The 17449-nt window shown below is 37.3% G+C and overlaps 1 protein-coding gene across 2 annotated transcripts in view; it reads left to right on the forward strand.

Moving 5' to 3' along the window:
• Window positions 1-2196: 2196 nt before the first annotated feature.
• NPFR (Neuropeptide F receptor) overlaps window positions 2197-17449 on the forward strand; it is a 71987-nt gene continuing 56734 nt past the window's right edge. The window contains exon 1 of one of the 2 annotated variants that reach the window (XM_074106996.1): window positions 2197-2569. In XM_074106996.1, coding sequence (XP_073963097.1) covers window positions 2549-2569 — 21 coding nt within the window. In that variant the 5' untranslated portion in view covers window positions 2197-2548. Of the gene's footprint in view, window positions 2570-5741; window positions 5916-17449 lie in introns of those variants that run through there. The other variant, XM_074106997.1, reaches the window with a different exon arrangement.

A 17449-nucleotide genomic window follows, 5' to 3' on the forward strand; every position in this document is an offset into this window, starting at 1 on the left:
GAAAAGACATTGCTGAGTTTTCCAAACGGTGCCCATCTGTGTTGGATTCGACGATTGGTTAATCTTCTCGAAGTTGAACTTACCTAATTTGACTGTTCTTGAGACTCGATTGAGGTTTTCGAGTAGCGTACTGAGTTCTTCCATCGACTTTGCCATAACCACGATATCGTCGGCAAACCGAAGGTGAGTGATGTATTCGCCGATGAGATGCCTAGTCCTTTCCATTCCAGAAGCTTGAAGGCGTCTTCGAAAGCGGCAGTAAACAGTTTCAGAGATATGACATCTACGTATCTTACGCCTGTTTTCAAAGGAATCGCATTCGAATTCTGTTCGTGTACTCGGACCGACATAGTGGCGTTGTTATACAAACACTTTAACACTTCGATATACCAATAGTCAACGCTATCGCTGGAGAAACTCGCAAGCACCGCTCACGTTTCGACCGAATTAAAGGCTTTCTCGTAATCCACAAACGCTAGACATAGTGGCAAGTTATACTCTTCGGTATTCTGTATGACTTGCCGCAGCGTATGTATGCGGTCTACGGTACTATAAGCCTTTTTGGAACCCGGCTTGTTCAGGTGGCTGGAAGTCATCGAACCTGCGTTCGAGACGATACTTGCGACATAATTAGAGTTAGAGTAACCGTTTCGGTATTAGAAATTTCATTTATAGGCGTCAGTTCCTTTGTAGGCGATTAGGCGATGGTTCCAATATTGGCGATGTGCCTACAGAAAGTGACGGGTTGAACGGCAACACTACTTTCTTTACCTAGATTTTACATCGCATCACGCTCTAGATCAATAGCTCGCCTTTTTTCTCCCCTCTGTGTATTTGTATTTTTATTTTATGTGCAATAAAGAGTTTACATACATACAACATGATTCCGTACTGTGTGATGTTTCTACATTTGCAGAAGATATGACTGGGGCATTAGTATATTATATTATCCTCGTAAAACGTACACCGACCAGATCGGCGGCATATTGAAGAGAGGCTATATAGGTTAGAAGTACCCGAAAGCGTCGAGCATGTATGAGGAGTGATGAATGTGAATGAAGCGAGAGAACTATGTCAGAATAGAAGCGTATGGCGCTCTATTGTCTTTTCTACCATACAGGGAATAAAGCGTTACGTATATGTATGTATGTATGATATTTTATTCCATAAAAATAAATAGAAAATAAAATTTGAGACGTAAACGGTGATAACTTAAATGAGTTCCGTAGAAGAAGGTGACATATGCACAAGTGAACTCGACAACGCGTGTCTGTTCCGGCGTAAATGGTTACAAGTGCTCTTACAACTCTGAAATTCTATCTAGTTTCCATCGATTAATGGTACATAACTATATACATCGTGCTTATTAAAACTTTTTCTGATCGTGAAATGTATATAAAACTTTTATTGCTAAGATCATAATACGTTACGCATATTTTTTTTCCGGTTTATATTGATTTACTATAAATAAAGTTCTAAGAGGTAATATGCTACCTTTTACTCCGGAATCTAACGGCAGTAGCACTTAAAACGTAAAAACATAAAAACACACTCACTATTATTTTTTAAATAGAAGAAATAGCTAATTACGTCTTTCTGAACCATGATGACTATCCTCTGTTGGACCATTTGTAATTAAATCATTAATTTCACTTGTACTTCGTTGATTCGTTGGTCTAGTGCCAAGTTTATAAGTCGTCTCGAGCGACGATTCGTTTTATTAGGAGTTAAATTCAAGCCCCACATAAAATTATAAAGAAACCCACACCAAAGAAAACGTGCCAAAATAACATAAAGTAATAAAGCGTGTCATCTCCCGCGAAGACCGGTGACGACTGACGATAGAACCCCGCACGCGCCCCTCCGCGGGGCGAGGCGACCGGCGTGTAAAGTTCTATCGAGATGTATAACTTTCTACGTCGAGCTCATATCACATGGAACTTTTTTAGGGGTTGAAATCTCAAAAAGTACTTGGATTTGAGTAATAATTGATATACAGAAATGAAGCTGGAGAATAGCTTAATAAAACAAAACAATAAAATCAATTTAGTCATTTATTATCATATAACCTTTTTCGTCGCATGGGACGAAATGCTAACGTAAATAAAAACGTTCTATTTCCAAATATTACCAGCCAGCTCGCTGCTTCCAAAGCTAGTGCTGTACTCATACTTCAGTCTTATTTCAGAAGCGAAAGTGGTCGCACGTCGGGACCCACCTTGCCACTTGCGATCGTTGGCTGAACTTTTACGTTATAATTTTGAATTCACGTTCTATTCAGTGTTGCCTGATTATTTAAACTAACAGAAGGTTATTTTGACTGCCATTTATCCCTGAACATTAAAAAAAAATTAAGTGATGTTTTTTTTTCGTGAATTATCAAGTGGTTTTTTTTAAATGGTTATAAAAGTGAAAACTGGTCAAAATAGGTGGACTGGAGGAAGTTCCGACCAGCAATGCCAGATGGTATGACCAGCCATCTTGCAGCGGGGTCAACGTAAACTGGACGTTATGCTTATACCACATAAAGCGCATTTTAGCCATCCTGATGCCGTTTTATGATGATATCGTGAGTATTTTTATGATAACAAACAATTAATTAGATAATTAATGATTACTTAAATGTAAACAATTAAGTACTTTTCTGAAGTAAGTAATTGTTTTTATTAGAAACTGTAAGCCACTTTATTTTAAAAGCATTTGATCTTTGCTGGTTCATAATCGACGTAGGTAATATATTTTTTACCCAACTGCCCGAACGAGGGTTATTTTATGTAGGTATTTAAAATTACAAAAATCTTAGTTTTTTTTAACAGCTAGCATTTGCCGGCAATTTTGTTTGCGTTCTGCGTGTTCTTTAAAGTTTTCCAGAAATTATTGTTTTATGTTTAACACAAATTTGTAGAAATAAGTTAATTTTCGTTTCACAAAAAATAAAAGGCCTTTTTATTTATATTTTATATGTATTTCCATTATATTAATGCAAATTTCATATGAATGTGGATAAAGGAAACTTTTACTGGTTGGTATCTATTTTCAAAAAGAATATTTTCTCTTCATTCAGTACCTATAAAACAAATTGACGGAAGTTAACACTAAAGTAGGCATATAAAAAATAGCATGAACATATCATCTTTTTAATATGCTTTTTGACCGAGCAAGAGTGAATCGCCTTCTAACGGAGCTGTAACTAGCTTAGGCTTTTAAACAGCTTTCGTACATTTATTCTGTTGGTCATTAAATACCTTATTATCGATTTCTTTTGATCCAGTTGTTGAAATACCGGGTGTGGCTTATAATACGAGCAAATAATTAAAACGTTGATCGTACCCGTCTAACTGAACAACGTCACAGTTCAGCAACTTTTAAAAATAATAGAGTCTTTAGGTTTTTCCCTTTGTCATACAAATTAAATACTGTTATCAATGTACGCCATCCTAGAACGCAATTGACGTCGCCTATTACGCTACAAACATCAAAAATTTTGCTTTAAATTGCTTCTTTAAATATACTTAAAATAAAAAAATAATAAAATACCTAGCTATCTATTTAAAATATTTGTCAAAATCAAATAATGGCGCAAAAAATATATCAAAAATCGAATCAAAAAGTACCTACTAAACCGATTTCTTTGAAACGTGCACTAAGCTAAGCTAAGTTGAACTATTCCTGATCCAACTGATTTTTTTTTGCAATCCAACTTGGATAATTACGAGTAATTGTCGTTGTACTCATATTGAGATATTTCGAGCACACGTAGAACCCTGGTAGGTACCATATAAATACAAAAAATTGGTCGAATATCAATTAGACAATTTGTGCTTTATAAAGTACATTCGTCCTTTATTCTTACTGTTAATTCGGTCTATATAAAGAACGTCGTGAGTTCTTACGAGAATTGTAGCATGGTGAACGTAACAGACAATTGAAGATTTTGCTAGAGGCTGAGTCACATTTGGTGCACTAAAGCCTCGTTAAAATACTAGATAAAAAAAAGGATTTTGCTATTCCGCCCACTAAATACCAACTTCGTAGGAACTAAGATTATACGTCTGGAAATACAATGACAGACAATAATATTTCTTGACTCTAATTTGAAATTCAAAGCTCAATAACGCCTAGGAGTTCTTGGCACGGCCTTGTACAGGAACAATATGCGGAGGATAATAATATCATGGCCCATTGTTTGGATCAACTGTTTTGAATAATGGCTAGGAGATTATATCGGACCATAACCCGAAAGTTTGTTCTATTTAACAAAATAAAACCGGGTCAATAAGGTTATCTTTTAACCACCATACGTTTTCATTCGTACGTGCCCGTATCGCCACCTACACCGAAACTGTATGACATTTTGTCTTAATTATAAGACTGCGGCAAAATGAGCTGGATTATTTTTGTTTTTTCACACACACACACACACACACACACACACACACACACACACACACACACACACACACACACACACACACACACACACTCACGCACGCACTCACGCTCGCACGCACTCACGCACGCACGCACACACACACACACACACACACACACACACACACACATCTATATCCTCAGTCGCCTCTTACGACATCCATGGAAGAAATGGAGAGGTGTAATTCTAACCCGACACCACACGAGCGCCCCTTGAGATAAAACTCAAAAAATTGCGTTCATAAACCAAAGAAACGTTTCATGTACCTATTCTCGCACAGCACAGCTCTAGTAAAAACAGCCGAGCGGAGCGAGGATAGGAAATGAAGCGTTTCTGTTTGGTCAATGAAGAACATATTCCTCGCAACACATCCTCGCACATCGCTGGTGGAAAGCAGCCAAAGACCGAGTTAGATCGATTGTTCTCGCCCAAAAACTCTGACATAGAAAATTTCATCGAAATCGTTCAAGACATTTACCTACGAAATCCCCGAAATAATACAACACTGAAAGGGACCAAATATTTCCTACTTCAAAGAGATTTATATAATTGGCCACTTTTACTGACTGTAAATTTTGGCTCCGGAAAATTAGGTACGATGACGAGCAAAGCAAGGAGGAGTGTTATATATTGCGACCACAATGCGCCCGAGCGAGCGAAGCGAGTGCGCTGCGGGCGGCGAAGCACCAAGGACCTACTCGTAATTAAGTCAGGAAATAATTTGGCCCCTACCAGATGAGTGCTGTGCAGATTAAGTACAGGGAACAAGAGTTATAAAATCTTTGGATTGTGATTACCACATTTTTGTTTATTTATTAATCATTTAAAAATTACAGCATTACAGTAAAAAACCAATGCGCTGTAAAATTCAATTTAACACACAAAAGACGCGAAAAAACATTAAAAAAAGTATTATTATAAATGGGGATTTTCAAAAGTCGTCTTTGTCGCTACCCTAAAACGTCGGAACACCACACCCTCCAGCCAGAATTCGGAGCACAGAAATATCTGCTGGTGCTTGGCAGGCACTTGGAGTCTAAATGACTAATGACTGATATTAGTTGTATTGTTACGTAACATTATTTGTTTACTCATTCTTTACAAAATTGCTCTAAATTTATAGATTTTCTCACCGATAGGTACGATTATGATTATCTCATATCATCGCATGAAGATTATCTTAAAACTATGTTGTTACTCGATAACTTTAAGATTAGGGAGAAATTTGCTGTCAGGTGCCTATAGGCACTTATGTATATCAGATAAGACTAGGCAATAGTCAAGTAGTGTGTCTCAATATCATCTCAAATGCACACGATTCAAAGTAGCAATGATTCTTACGAAAATAAAATATAAAAGCTAGCGGAGTGTCAGTGAAAAATAAACCTTAACGCTAACTGTTGAGTGCCAAGTGAGAAAATATTTTTTGAAATTAATTAAGAAATCGGCGAAGTGTGAGTCTACCTCGCGCACCGAGGGCTCCGTATGTATGCACACTTTTATCTAGGGTTCCTTGTAATTTGTAGCTAAAAAAACAGTTTTTTCTTAATTATATGACATTTTTATTTCACTATTTCTCATCTTATCTTCGGCTACGAGTATTCAATTCCTACGTATCACTCCTGGACATAGGCCTCATCTCATAATGCCTAGGCTACCCAATGATGATTCACCGTATGACTTATGGCAAACTACAAATATCTGATGCACAAAAATTGCAAAAAACTCAGAGGTGCGAACCCGGGCTTTAACCTACGATCCTCTGCTTTAGAGGCCATAGGCCTCACACTAAGCTACCGCGACGTTTATGTACTGTTGAACAAACTGATACATGCACTATGGTGGAACCATTTATTAATAATCAATTTCACTACGATTTACTTGACAAATGATTCAATTTGTTCGACTTTGCAGCTCTGCTGTACGTACTAAATTGTGATTTTTACCTACCAAAGCAAGATTCATCATCATCATGTCAGCCGAAAGACGTCCACTGCTGGACATAGGCCTCCCCCAAGGCTCTCCACTCAGACCGGTCTTGTGCTTTCCGCATCCACCGCGTTTCCGCGATCTTAACCAAGTCGTCGCTCCATCTTGTTGGACGCCTACCGACAGCTCGTCTCCCGGTCCGCGGACGCCATTCGAGAACCTTCTGGCCCCATCTGCCATCCGTCCTGCGAGCAATGTGCCCCGCCCACTGCCACTTTAGTACCAAAGCAAGATTATGCACACTATTCTATGACAGACTTAACACGAACGAGCTTGAGTTCTTCATTTTCTGAAACTGACAGCCTGTGTAATATGCGATTCTCTGCAAAGTTGTGGTTTCATTGGCAGACCCTGCCCACATCACAAACATTTGGCTTGTTTGATGCTTTGAGTAAAATTTGGACACTGAGTATAACTTTGTACTGTATTATAACTTAGATAAAGTTTCGATCAGGAAATGCCCAGAAATATACAGTGGTTTTAATATTAACTGGTAGGAAAAACCCCTTGCCTTTCATGCTTCTCTTAGCGGATTGAATTTTGGTTTTATAACATGTCTCACACCTGTATCTAAGGCAGTAATATCTCAAAATAATACACAATTTAGATAATTTATTGAATCAGGCGTTACTTTGCGGAGGTCCATATCAATGAACTAAAAGAATTTCCTTGCTCACCCGCGACCTTACGATAGCTAAGCTTATGCAAAATATGCGTGTTCATGCAGTTCCTCCACCTCCACACTGTAAGAACACACACAAATCACACAAACCCAACTATCACCACCACCACACTACACTGACGCGTTTCGAACTCAACCAGAGCTCATCTTCAGAGTGACACAACCGTACACCATGCCACCAGTTGTTAGACTACAACTGTCTAACAACTGGTAGCATGAAATTCTTTTAGTTCATTTTTACACAATTTGACCTGAATTAAAATGTTATAGGTATTATTTTGAGTTGATCATCCCAGCTTATAAACTTCCCACTGCTCTGGCCTCCTCTCATAATGACAGGGCTTGGGCCGTAGTTCCCACGCGGGCCCAGTACGGATTGGGAACTTCACACACACCATTGAATTGCTTCGCAGGTTTGTGTTGGAGCAGGCACATGAATTTCGAAAAACTCAAAGGTGCGAGCCGGGGTTTGAACCCACGAGATCCTCTGCTTGAGTGGCGATAGGTCGAACCATTAGGCCACCACGGCTTCAACTAAAATATAGCCAATATTAAAACCATCGTCTTGCTATCCTAAGCAACGATAATTTTCGCCCGACCTTTTTATTCCAATTTGATATCATAATATGATATCATAAGATACTTACAGTAAATATGCCATAGAGCGATTATACTTACATCTTGGTCTTAATATAATGGTTGATGTAATCCAGCTTACCCTTCCATATAACTTGTCAAGTCTCGGGAGTTACTGCTTTTTATATTCAAATTTAAAAGGTTGGGTTTAATTTAAATAAATCTGACTCATGCATTGTTAAATTTGTACAGCTTGGAGAAACGGGTTATAATTTTAACATTTATTTTCATTAAATGTAATAGCTCTCTCTTTGCGATGCTGTTTAGCAAGGTTAAAAGAAGGCATATTTAATGTTGTAGTTTATATTAATTTCATGGATATCTAGCTATCTGTGTCACAAGTAAAACACGCCACTGGCTGGAATATCTGTGCGACTCTAATCAAATCTAACCAAATCCTTTATTCAGTAAATAGGCCGCAATGGTCACTTTTACACGTCATTTTTTAAACTATCTGCGCTTTCGGAAAGACCATCATTGCTAAGAAGAACGCGCCGCAAGAAACTAATTCGGAATACGGAAATTGGTCGAACAACTAAAGTCATCAACATAGCTCGAAGAATGTGCAAGTTAAAGTGTGGTAATGTGCCGATAACCGTTGGGGGAGAAAAGTTTTCAAGTGAAGACAACGAGCTGGAAGACGAAGCTTTGGCAGGCCTTCCACTAGATGGACTGACGACATCGTGAGAGTCGCGGACAACCGGTGGATGCAAGTGGCGCTCCAAGGGAGGCCTTTGTTCAGCCAGTGATTGATTGATGATATCGACCAGCTAAGAGAGTGTCAGACTTCCATCGCTCTCTGTTGACGCCCTAATACAAATAGGTAATTAAATTTTTACTGTTATACAAGTGTATTTCTAAGAGACAAGAGACATTGCGTGTACTGTTTCGGTACCGATCCCCTTTTGTAGCGTCTTGATATTTACTAAAAAATTGTGCAATACGAAATATTCCAGCTTTGTTTTTATTTCTATAAAAATATATTTTTATTGTTTGACAAACAGAGTTGTGGAAGATTAAAAATAATATTTTGTCGGTGCATTACCTATTCTTACAATATAACATACATACGTATCGAATTGTTAGTTAAACTTCTTTTTTTAAACAATGGCAACATCTATTTTTAGAAAAATACTTCTCCAGCACAGGTCCTCTCTAAGATGAGGAGGGCTTGGATTGTAGTTTCAACGCGGGCCTAATTGCAGATTAAAAATTTTACACACACTATCGTGCACGCATGTTTCCTTTCTGTTTTCCGTCACCGCAAAGCTCATATTAAATTTCAAATGTAAATTCTCTGAGCTCAGCATGTGCGCAAGTGTTACTTAACTATAACCTTTTACTTGTGAGGCCTTAAGTCAAACCACAAGCCAACCATGGTTTTCAGTAGGCGGAAAGGAAATGATAGCTTTTCTTATATATTATTAGACTTTTTCCTAAAACCAACAGAGTATCACATCATACATCAGCTTGAAAAACAACAACTCTGTAGAAAACTCTATTTTCTTGTCGTTAACCTTCCGTGCCAGGTTTTATATATGACCGGTGCGTGACTTCGACACGAAACTGAAGGTTATAAAAGTCAAGTGGTATCTCCGCGTCATAAAATGTAAAGGTAGGTACTGTTTCCTTAAGTTCGCGTTGAAGCCCAGAATACGGGTGAATGTAAATAATTGATATGGGTATAAGTATGTGTACAGGTCGATTTACAAAAGCTGCCACGAATGGATTGAACGAAAGTAATGTCACTTACAGTTAGAAATTTGTGTAGGAAAATGATATGAAAAATTTCTATTTGTGTGAAGACATTAGTGTATTCAAATAGATAATACACAGATAAGACTCACTTAATCCATTTGTGCCAGCTCTCGTAAACCGGCACCTCGACCTCATAAATCGACCTGTAGCTAAGGGTTTTCACATAAGTATTTTTCTTATAGAATTTCTAGTAAATCTCAAAGACTAAATGTGCAGTGCCGTTCGCGGTTTTATCCGAGTACTGCCTTTTCGCAACGTAACGTTTGGCAACCTGTTTCATTTCGCAACTTTTCATTTCGCAAACTCTAAAACTATAAATATTTCAGGATTTATTTCAGGGCCATCGTGTAGAACCCTTTAGGTTAGGTTAGGTTAGTTTTATAAAAATCGTGATATATTTACAGTTTCAGAAATATTAAACAGTTGGGAAATGAAAAGTTGCGAAACGAAACAGGTTGCCAAACGTTATTCGCCGAAACATTAGTAAACAGACACCGTAATATGACAGACATCATTCCCAATACGAATGGTTGTGCTCGAGTCTTAGGTGTTTAATATTATATATATTTAAGTATGTTTATCGGTAGCTTAGAAGCCATAATGCAGCTTGCTTATTTTTGAGACTACATAGGTCAGTTGATGTCAAGTGTCCCATGATACGAGTATTCATTAATTTTATTCGAGCATTCATTTTCGATATACGATGTTAATACTTAACTAAGTATATTTTTTGTTACAACTTTTCACAAATGCGTTTTGATGACAATTTTTTGGATAAGTTATGGTTTAAAGTTGCTCCCAATTTAACTTGAAAAAAAAACATCGTCAAAGACTCATTCAGTAAAAAGTTACAGTAATTCTGGTTCGACTGTACTTGGCCGTACAATGTTAAGGAAAAGTCGGCTATTTATTGCTTCTGTACTTCCTTTTTCAGTAAAAAGACGGGCGAAGGTACTCATGACAGTTATATTCCAAAACTCACACAACATTCGGCACGCATCCTATTCCATTAGTGTCATACGTTAGCATGAATTATTAACGGTAGAGTAGTTTTTATATTTCAGACTAGCTTTTGCCTGCGGCTTCATTTTTATCGGAGAACGTAGTCAGAGTAACAGTGAGACAGTGACCGAATGAGGTAATATAATAATATTCATCAAGCTAAGTGTGATCCCAGTTTGCATAATTATCATCATTACCAGTATCATCTGGAGATGATACTAGTGGTGATGGATCTCTTACCTCTTTGTTTAACTGAACAGCCACAAAATACCGATAGAGTCATAGTTTTTAAACAAGATCCTTGACTATTTGGCCTTTGTTGGCGACTGGTTCGGACAAACCCTCTTTTTAAATGGGTCCATATCGGCTCGCATAATTGTTTCAATTCCGAATGTTAAGTTTGTCAGAATGATCATTTGTCATAACTCTTTTTTCTCTGAATCCAATAATTGTTCAGAATTGTTATAAAACATATCTAACCTAACCCACAGTTTTTTAAATATGGATGACCATTTCAGAAAAAAATCAGAAAAATTTAAAGTTTCAGTCGGAAAAAAATTATGACAAACGATGATTTGGACAAGCATTACAGTACGACTAGCGAAAAGTATGCCAACTTTATCACTTCCTTTGTTAATATTATTTATGTTTTTCCTTTAATTCTGTATTTAAATCCAGTGCAATCTGTCTGACAGAGTACATCAAGTCAGTCACTCTGTCAGATTTGTTGTACCAACATCGTTCCTCTTTCAAAATCTATTCTGCCTTTAATCCCTACTTCCCTACTAATATTATAAATGCGAAAGTAACTCTGTCTGTCTGTCTGTCTGTCTGTCTGTTACCCTTTCACGTCGAAATCACTGAACCGATTTTGATGAAATTTGGTATATAGGTAGTTTGAACCCCAAGGATCAACATAGGATACCTTTTATTCCGGTAGAGGGCGCCACCGCGCGATAACCTAGATCCGCGCAGACGTAGTCGCGGGCATAAGCTAGTATTACATAAAATAGTCCATTATACTGAATTCACTTCGTCCATTAAAAGCCATCAATATATACGGCTTTCATAAATTTAATTACGATATCAAAGGAAATCCGTTAGTTAACGATAAAACAAAGATTAAACCGGGGCAGACGATAAAGCCCGAACTAAAAGTCTGATCAGTTTTAATGGTACCCTGGTTAATGTTGTACTGGCAGTTTGAGGAAGCTTTGTTTTGTTTTTTAATCGAGCACTATCTTTTTTTTCATAGGCTATGCTAAACATCGTTTATTTTTGATTTCCACCATTTTGACAGACAAATTGAAAAAAAATAATAATCTTAAAACTTTTTTTTGGCAAATTGCAAATCACTTTTATAGCCATCTTTTGCTAAGTATATTTAAATAAAACACTTAAGCTACAACTTAAAAAAAGTCGCAATTTAAAAATCTTTTTTGAAAACTTTTCGGATCCAACGGCCATCTGCTCTTTGGGATATAAATGACCTGCCCATTGCCACTTCAAAGAGCTAGTACGCTTGACTATGTCGGTGACCTTCGTTCTTCTACGTAGAAATGAGATGAGGAGCCATTTCTCATTCAATTTTGTAGAGACCCCGAGCATAGCTCTTTCCATAGCTCGCTGAGCAACTTTAAGGCTCGTTTGGATTTAGATGCTGTTCCACATTATGTCATTTTTAGGGTTCCGGAGTCAAAATGGCAAAAGCGGAACCCTTATAGTTTCGTCAAGTCCGTCTGTCTGTCTATCCGTCCGTCCGTATGTCACAGGCATTTTACTCGAAAACTACAAGATGTATATCAATGAAATTTGGAGTACAGATGTCTTGGCAAAGCCGCTATTTAGTTTTGTAGTTAAATTACAAAAAAAATGGGGAGGAGGACTCCATACACGTAAGAGAAATTAAAAAAAAAAATTAACTCGCATCAACGTGTGACACATAGTTCGACAGCTCTTTTGAAAAGATAGTAAGGTTTCTCAAAAACTTTTTTGATTAAGTGAAGATTTCCGGAAATAATCGTTCCCAAAGTAGCAAAAATTGTGCCCCCTCCCCCTCTATCTTGTAAACCAACTTGTAAATCTTGTAAAATATGGAAAGGTAACGCTTAATAAATACTTTCAACGAAAATTGGTTTTAACATGATCGGATATACCGTTTTTGAGTTATTGCCGAAAAACTGCGCTTCTCATCAAAAAGAAAGTGCCGTTAAGATACGCTCTTTTTCTGGTAATAGATTTTAAGACTGTAGTAAGTGTTTTAATTGTGTTATAACGCACATTATATTACTTGATTTTTTTCGTAATGGCTACGGAACCCTATCTTGGGCGTGTCCGACACGCTCTTGGCCGGTTTTTTATTTTATTTAAACTGACTCCCTGTTGCTTACTGGCTGAACAGTCTCATTTTAAACAAACTTAATTATATATCCGACCTAACTCTGACTTCCCATAGCATAACTAACATAGTACATTGATTGGTTTTGGAGTCTTTTTGTACTTTTTATTTCAACTCCAAATTTTGTTACTGTTACGGTCGGGAAAATATAAACAGAAACATAGATGCACAGATGGACAGTCCAGTGGTGGTGTAGCGGTATAGCACGCAGCACGGAATGTTGTGGACCTGGGTTCGATTGCCAGCGCTGGTCTCTTTTTGTGGTTTTTCTGTGCATCTATGTTTCAGTTTGTATTTTCGATAAATAGTATATTTTAGCATAATTTAGCGTCATGCCATGTTTTATGTTTTTTCTAGCATTCTATGGTTTTAAATTTGCTCACTAACATTAAACTGACAATGGAAAAATTACGAACAGCCAACCACCACTACTCTGTAAGCATTTGCGATACTGCGATGCGATGCGATGCGATGCGATGCGATGCGATTCGGATGGATGGATGGATGGATGGATGGATGGATGGATGGATGGATGGATGGATGGATGGATGGATGGATGGATGGATGGATGGACGACGGACGGACGGACGGATGGATGGATGAAATATTTCCTCACATTGTTTGAGAAAAGCACTATACAAACCTCGGCCAGAACAGGGATTGCTGGACTCGTTTTATCCGGCCTACCCAGACCCTACCCAGAACTCGTCCATCAATCCCTTACTTCATGGCCTCTGCAGTAATGTACTATTCTTTTTTTTCTTGTCATAGGCAAAAAACAAACAAGCAGAGTAATATCGATGATAAAAAGGATATTTTCTCCCGACACGAATATTCCACTGACAAGATAGAATTAATATTTCTCGGCACATTGTGATGTCGCGATAATATCCGTTAGGTATTCAATATTCTCCCGCTCTCGCTTCTGTGTAAGAAAGCATTATTCTTTATTACAATATGAGATATTTATATCTGGTAGCATCATCTGGATCTGTCTGAGAAAATAAATCAAAACAAAAGGGAATATCTAATTATGGTTTTAAATTGCTGTTTTCGTTTGGATCAATTCGGATTAGCAAATTTTTATTTCAAAGGAAAATTGTCTGACTCAAATGTAAATTTAAATTAAAAAGATATTTGCCGGGCTATGTAAAGGACAGAACTAACATTTAGGTACTCGTATAGCACGTTGCGTCTGATTACTGTATATACTCGTTCCTACAGGTTTTGATATAATTTACGGAACCACTTTTATGAGACACTAGTAAATTCGTAAGTATTTTAATTTATTTTTAACCCCCGACGAAAAAAGAGGGGTGTTGTAAGTTTGACCGCTATGTGTGTCTGTGTGTTTGTGTGTGTCTGTCTGTGGCACCGTAGCTCGTAAACGGGTGGACTGATTTGAATGCGGGTTTTTTATTTGAAAGCAGGTTTTCTAGCGATGGTTCTTAGACATGTTTAATCGAAAACAGTTGAGTCGTTTTTGAGATATCGAACTTTGAGATAGTGACAAAGTCGGGAGTTTTCCAACTTACACACACACACACACACACACACACACACACACACACACACACACACACACACACTAGGGACAGGTTGCTAGTCGCTTCTTACGATATCCACGGAAGCAATGGAGAGGTGATAAACTTTTTGTATGTTATTCTGATATCCGACTTTCATTTCATTACACAAAGTTACTGACTTAGACTTAGAATTTGTTGTAACACCACAAGAAATCGTATTCAAACGCCACGTTTTTACTCGTATTCTTTCAAAGAACACCTACACCAAACCCCAGCGAAAATTAAATCAAAAGTTTTGATGTGTTTCCAAACAAAATTGATTTTTTTTTACATGTGAGTGAAGCATCGACACAAGAATGCTTTTATTTCGCCGTAAAAATGTGCAGTTCATATTCATATTGAACTGGAAAAGTGCCGGACCATTATTGAATTCTCATTGGCCAGTGTTTTTTCGTAATTTTTTGTCTACTACGTGGCGCGAAAAGCTTTTGTTACTGTCAGCCTTGTTTCGAGAGTATAGATTAGTTTTCTGAACTTGTAACTTATTTTTTGCGATTTTTTTTTCTAGCATTTGAACAATATATTATTTTTACCTTATTTTGGATACAATGCTGAGATTGGATGTTATTGATGATTTGAACATAATAACATTTGTATTTTCGCAGTAAGTATCTTATTTTAAGTGAAAAATAAGTACTTAAAGGCTCTTTGAGTTGTAAGCGTCGCAAGTATCGTTTTAAATTTTTAATTCCCAATATTTATTACTCAAAATAAAGTTCATTTTCTTCTTAAAAAAGCAAAAATAAAAAATAAACAAACATAAACCGCGGCGGTCACCCATCCAAGTACTGACTGCGGCCGACGTTGCTTTACTTCAGTTTTTTACACTCGAACCCCTAAGGCAACAGTGGCAACACCATCCAAAACTAAGTCGACCAAAAAAATTTAACTATCGAACCTGCTCACTAAATTTCACAAGAATCTTTTAAAAAAGGTGACCTGTAGAGGAGATCAGAAAGTCGGACATAAGAAAGCATTTTTTCCAAGCTGACAGGGAGACCTTTCGTGTGCGCTTCGCTCACTTCTGTCAACAATGTCGACTTTGCTTAATTCAAGAGATTTTTGTAATTGAAAACATTCGAATAATCTGCTTGCTACTTTTATACTTGTATTTTTATCTATTCTGTGCTTTAACGAAAGGATTTGGAACTGATATTAGTTATTTCATCATCATCATCATCATCAGCCGGAAGATATCCACTGCTGAACAAAGGATTCCTCCTTCGAACGCCACAATGAACTATAACTCGACACTTGCATCCACCGTTTGCCTGTAACCCTTACAATGTCGTTAGTGCACCTAGTGGGAGGCCTGCCAACGCTTTAAGGTTCGTGGTCGCCACTCGAGGACTCGTCTCTTCCATCGGTTATTAGTTGTTTATTTCATTATTATTTGTGCGCTACTTAGTATTTGAAGCATATGTTATCAATTTTTTTAATTTATAAACTAGGTAGGCTCCAAACAGAGCAGCTATCAGCCAGTTTATCAAGTTCATAGTGCACGTCAGTTGATAATAAAAAGTATTTTTTACTAACAAAATGGTTAATAAATGCGAATTGCCTTGCATACGAAAGTAGGAAAGGTACCGGAATAAAAACAATATCAAATGTGGGTGGTTCGAAAATCTCGTGTAGCTAAACGACATGTAGGTAGGTACTCGAGACGTTGCGATAATTTAAACCAGAAAAAAACGATATTACGTACTGCGGGTGTGCTAGCAGTAAATGCCTCCGCCAAGATGAAAAAATGTGGTTTTACACATGTTACAGTTATATCAAATGTTGTAACATATTTCCGCAACACATGTCACATTTTGCATTAAGTACCTACACAAAACTGTCTTATCTCAAATTAATTGCGTATGTCGAAATTGAGCGCAAAAATTAACACATAACAGACACCTGCTTTATCTTATTTATACTGAACAGCGTTCTCAGAGTCGATATTTTCAACCCATCTGTTTAATCTGTTTTAAGTTAATGTTATGATTTGCTTGTCGGTAAGAGGATTTTTATTATTGAAACCTCAGTTCTAGAAGTTAATCCATGATGACACCAGCAAGGTCATCAAGAAAGAAACAAAGAAAAAATAAATAAAGAAAATAATTTATTCATAACAGCAATGACACATTAAGGTTAGAAAAAACAATAATAAGAAGTATTGCCGCTATAAAAAAGGTCCCGGCTCAGCATATCGCTGGTTGAAAACCAGCACTGGTCTTATTCCGCCGGGCTACTACTCACTAAATTATTATTATCTGCCGAAAGTTAATTGTTAGTGGCATTCATTAATAATGTTTAAAGAAAGATATTCCTTAACAGAGTATAGACATAAATCAGATTAAAATATTAAAAACAATAATATAATGGAGTTCTAAATCGGCGATCGAATCGTATCGGATCGGATCTATCGGAGATCGAAATCTAAATGTATGGCAAAGTAAAGTATATATCAAAACATAGATCACCATTTGGTCGCTAACAGTCTTTGTATAGGTAGTTGAAGTGAATGATACACACACAGCTACATAAAGAACTGATTTCATAAAAGGAGAATGAATGAAATGAATGAGTGTATGTCAAAATCTCGCCGTCATTACATGACATGTTCTTAAATTGTGTGCGTGGTCAACTCAGAGGGCCTCCTCCGAAATTCGAAAATCGATGTTCGTATCGTAGTTGTCCCTCTCACTCTCGTATTAAATAGTATAAGTGTCAGAGGGACGGAGCGACACGAACTTCGATTTTCGAATTTCGTAGTAGCCCCTCAGGTGAAGACTTCGATTTCCCCTCCAAAACCATTAACTTCCATCACTTGATCCAATTTTTAGTACGCACTAGGTACTGCTAAAATATTACTTTTCCCTTTTAGCATTGGCGTGGTAAGGAAAATGATCCTCTTTGATTTTTAGGGTTCCGGAGCCAAAATGGCAAAAACGGAACCCTTATAGTTTCGCCATGTCTGT

Source organism: Choristoneura fumiferana, chromosome 25 (assembly GCF_025370935.1).
Source record: "Choristoneura fumiferana chromosome 25, NRCan_CFum_1, whole genome shotgun sequence".
NCBI classification, from domain to species: Eukaryota; Metazoa; Arthropoda; class Insecta; order Lepidoptera; family Tortricidae; genus Choristoneura; species Choristoneura fumiferana.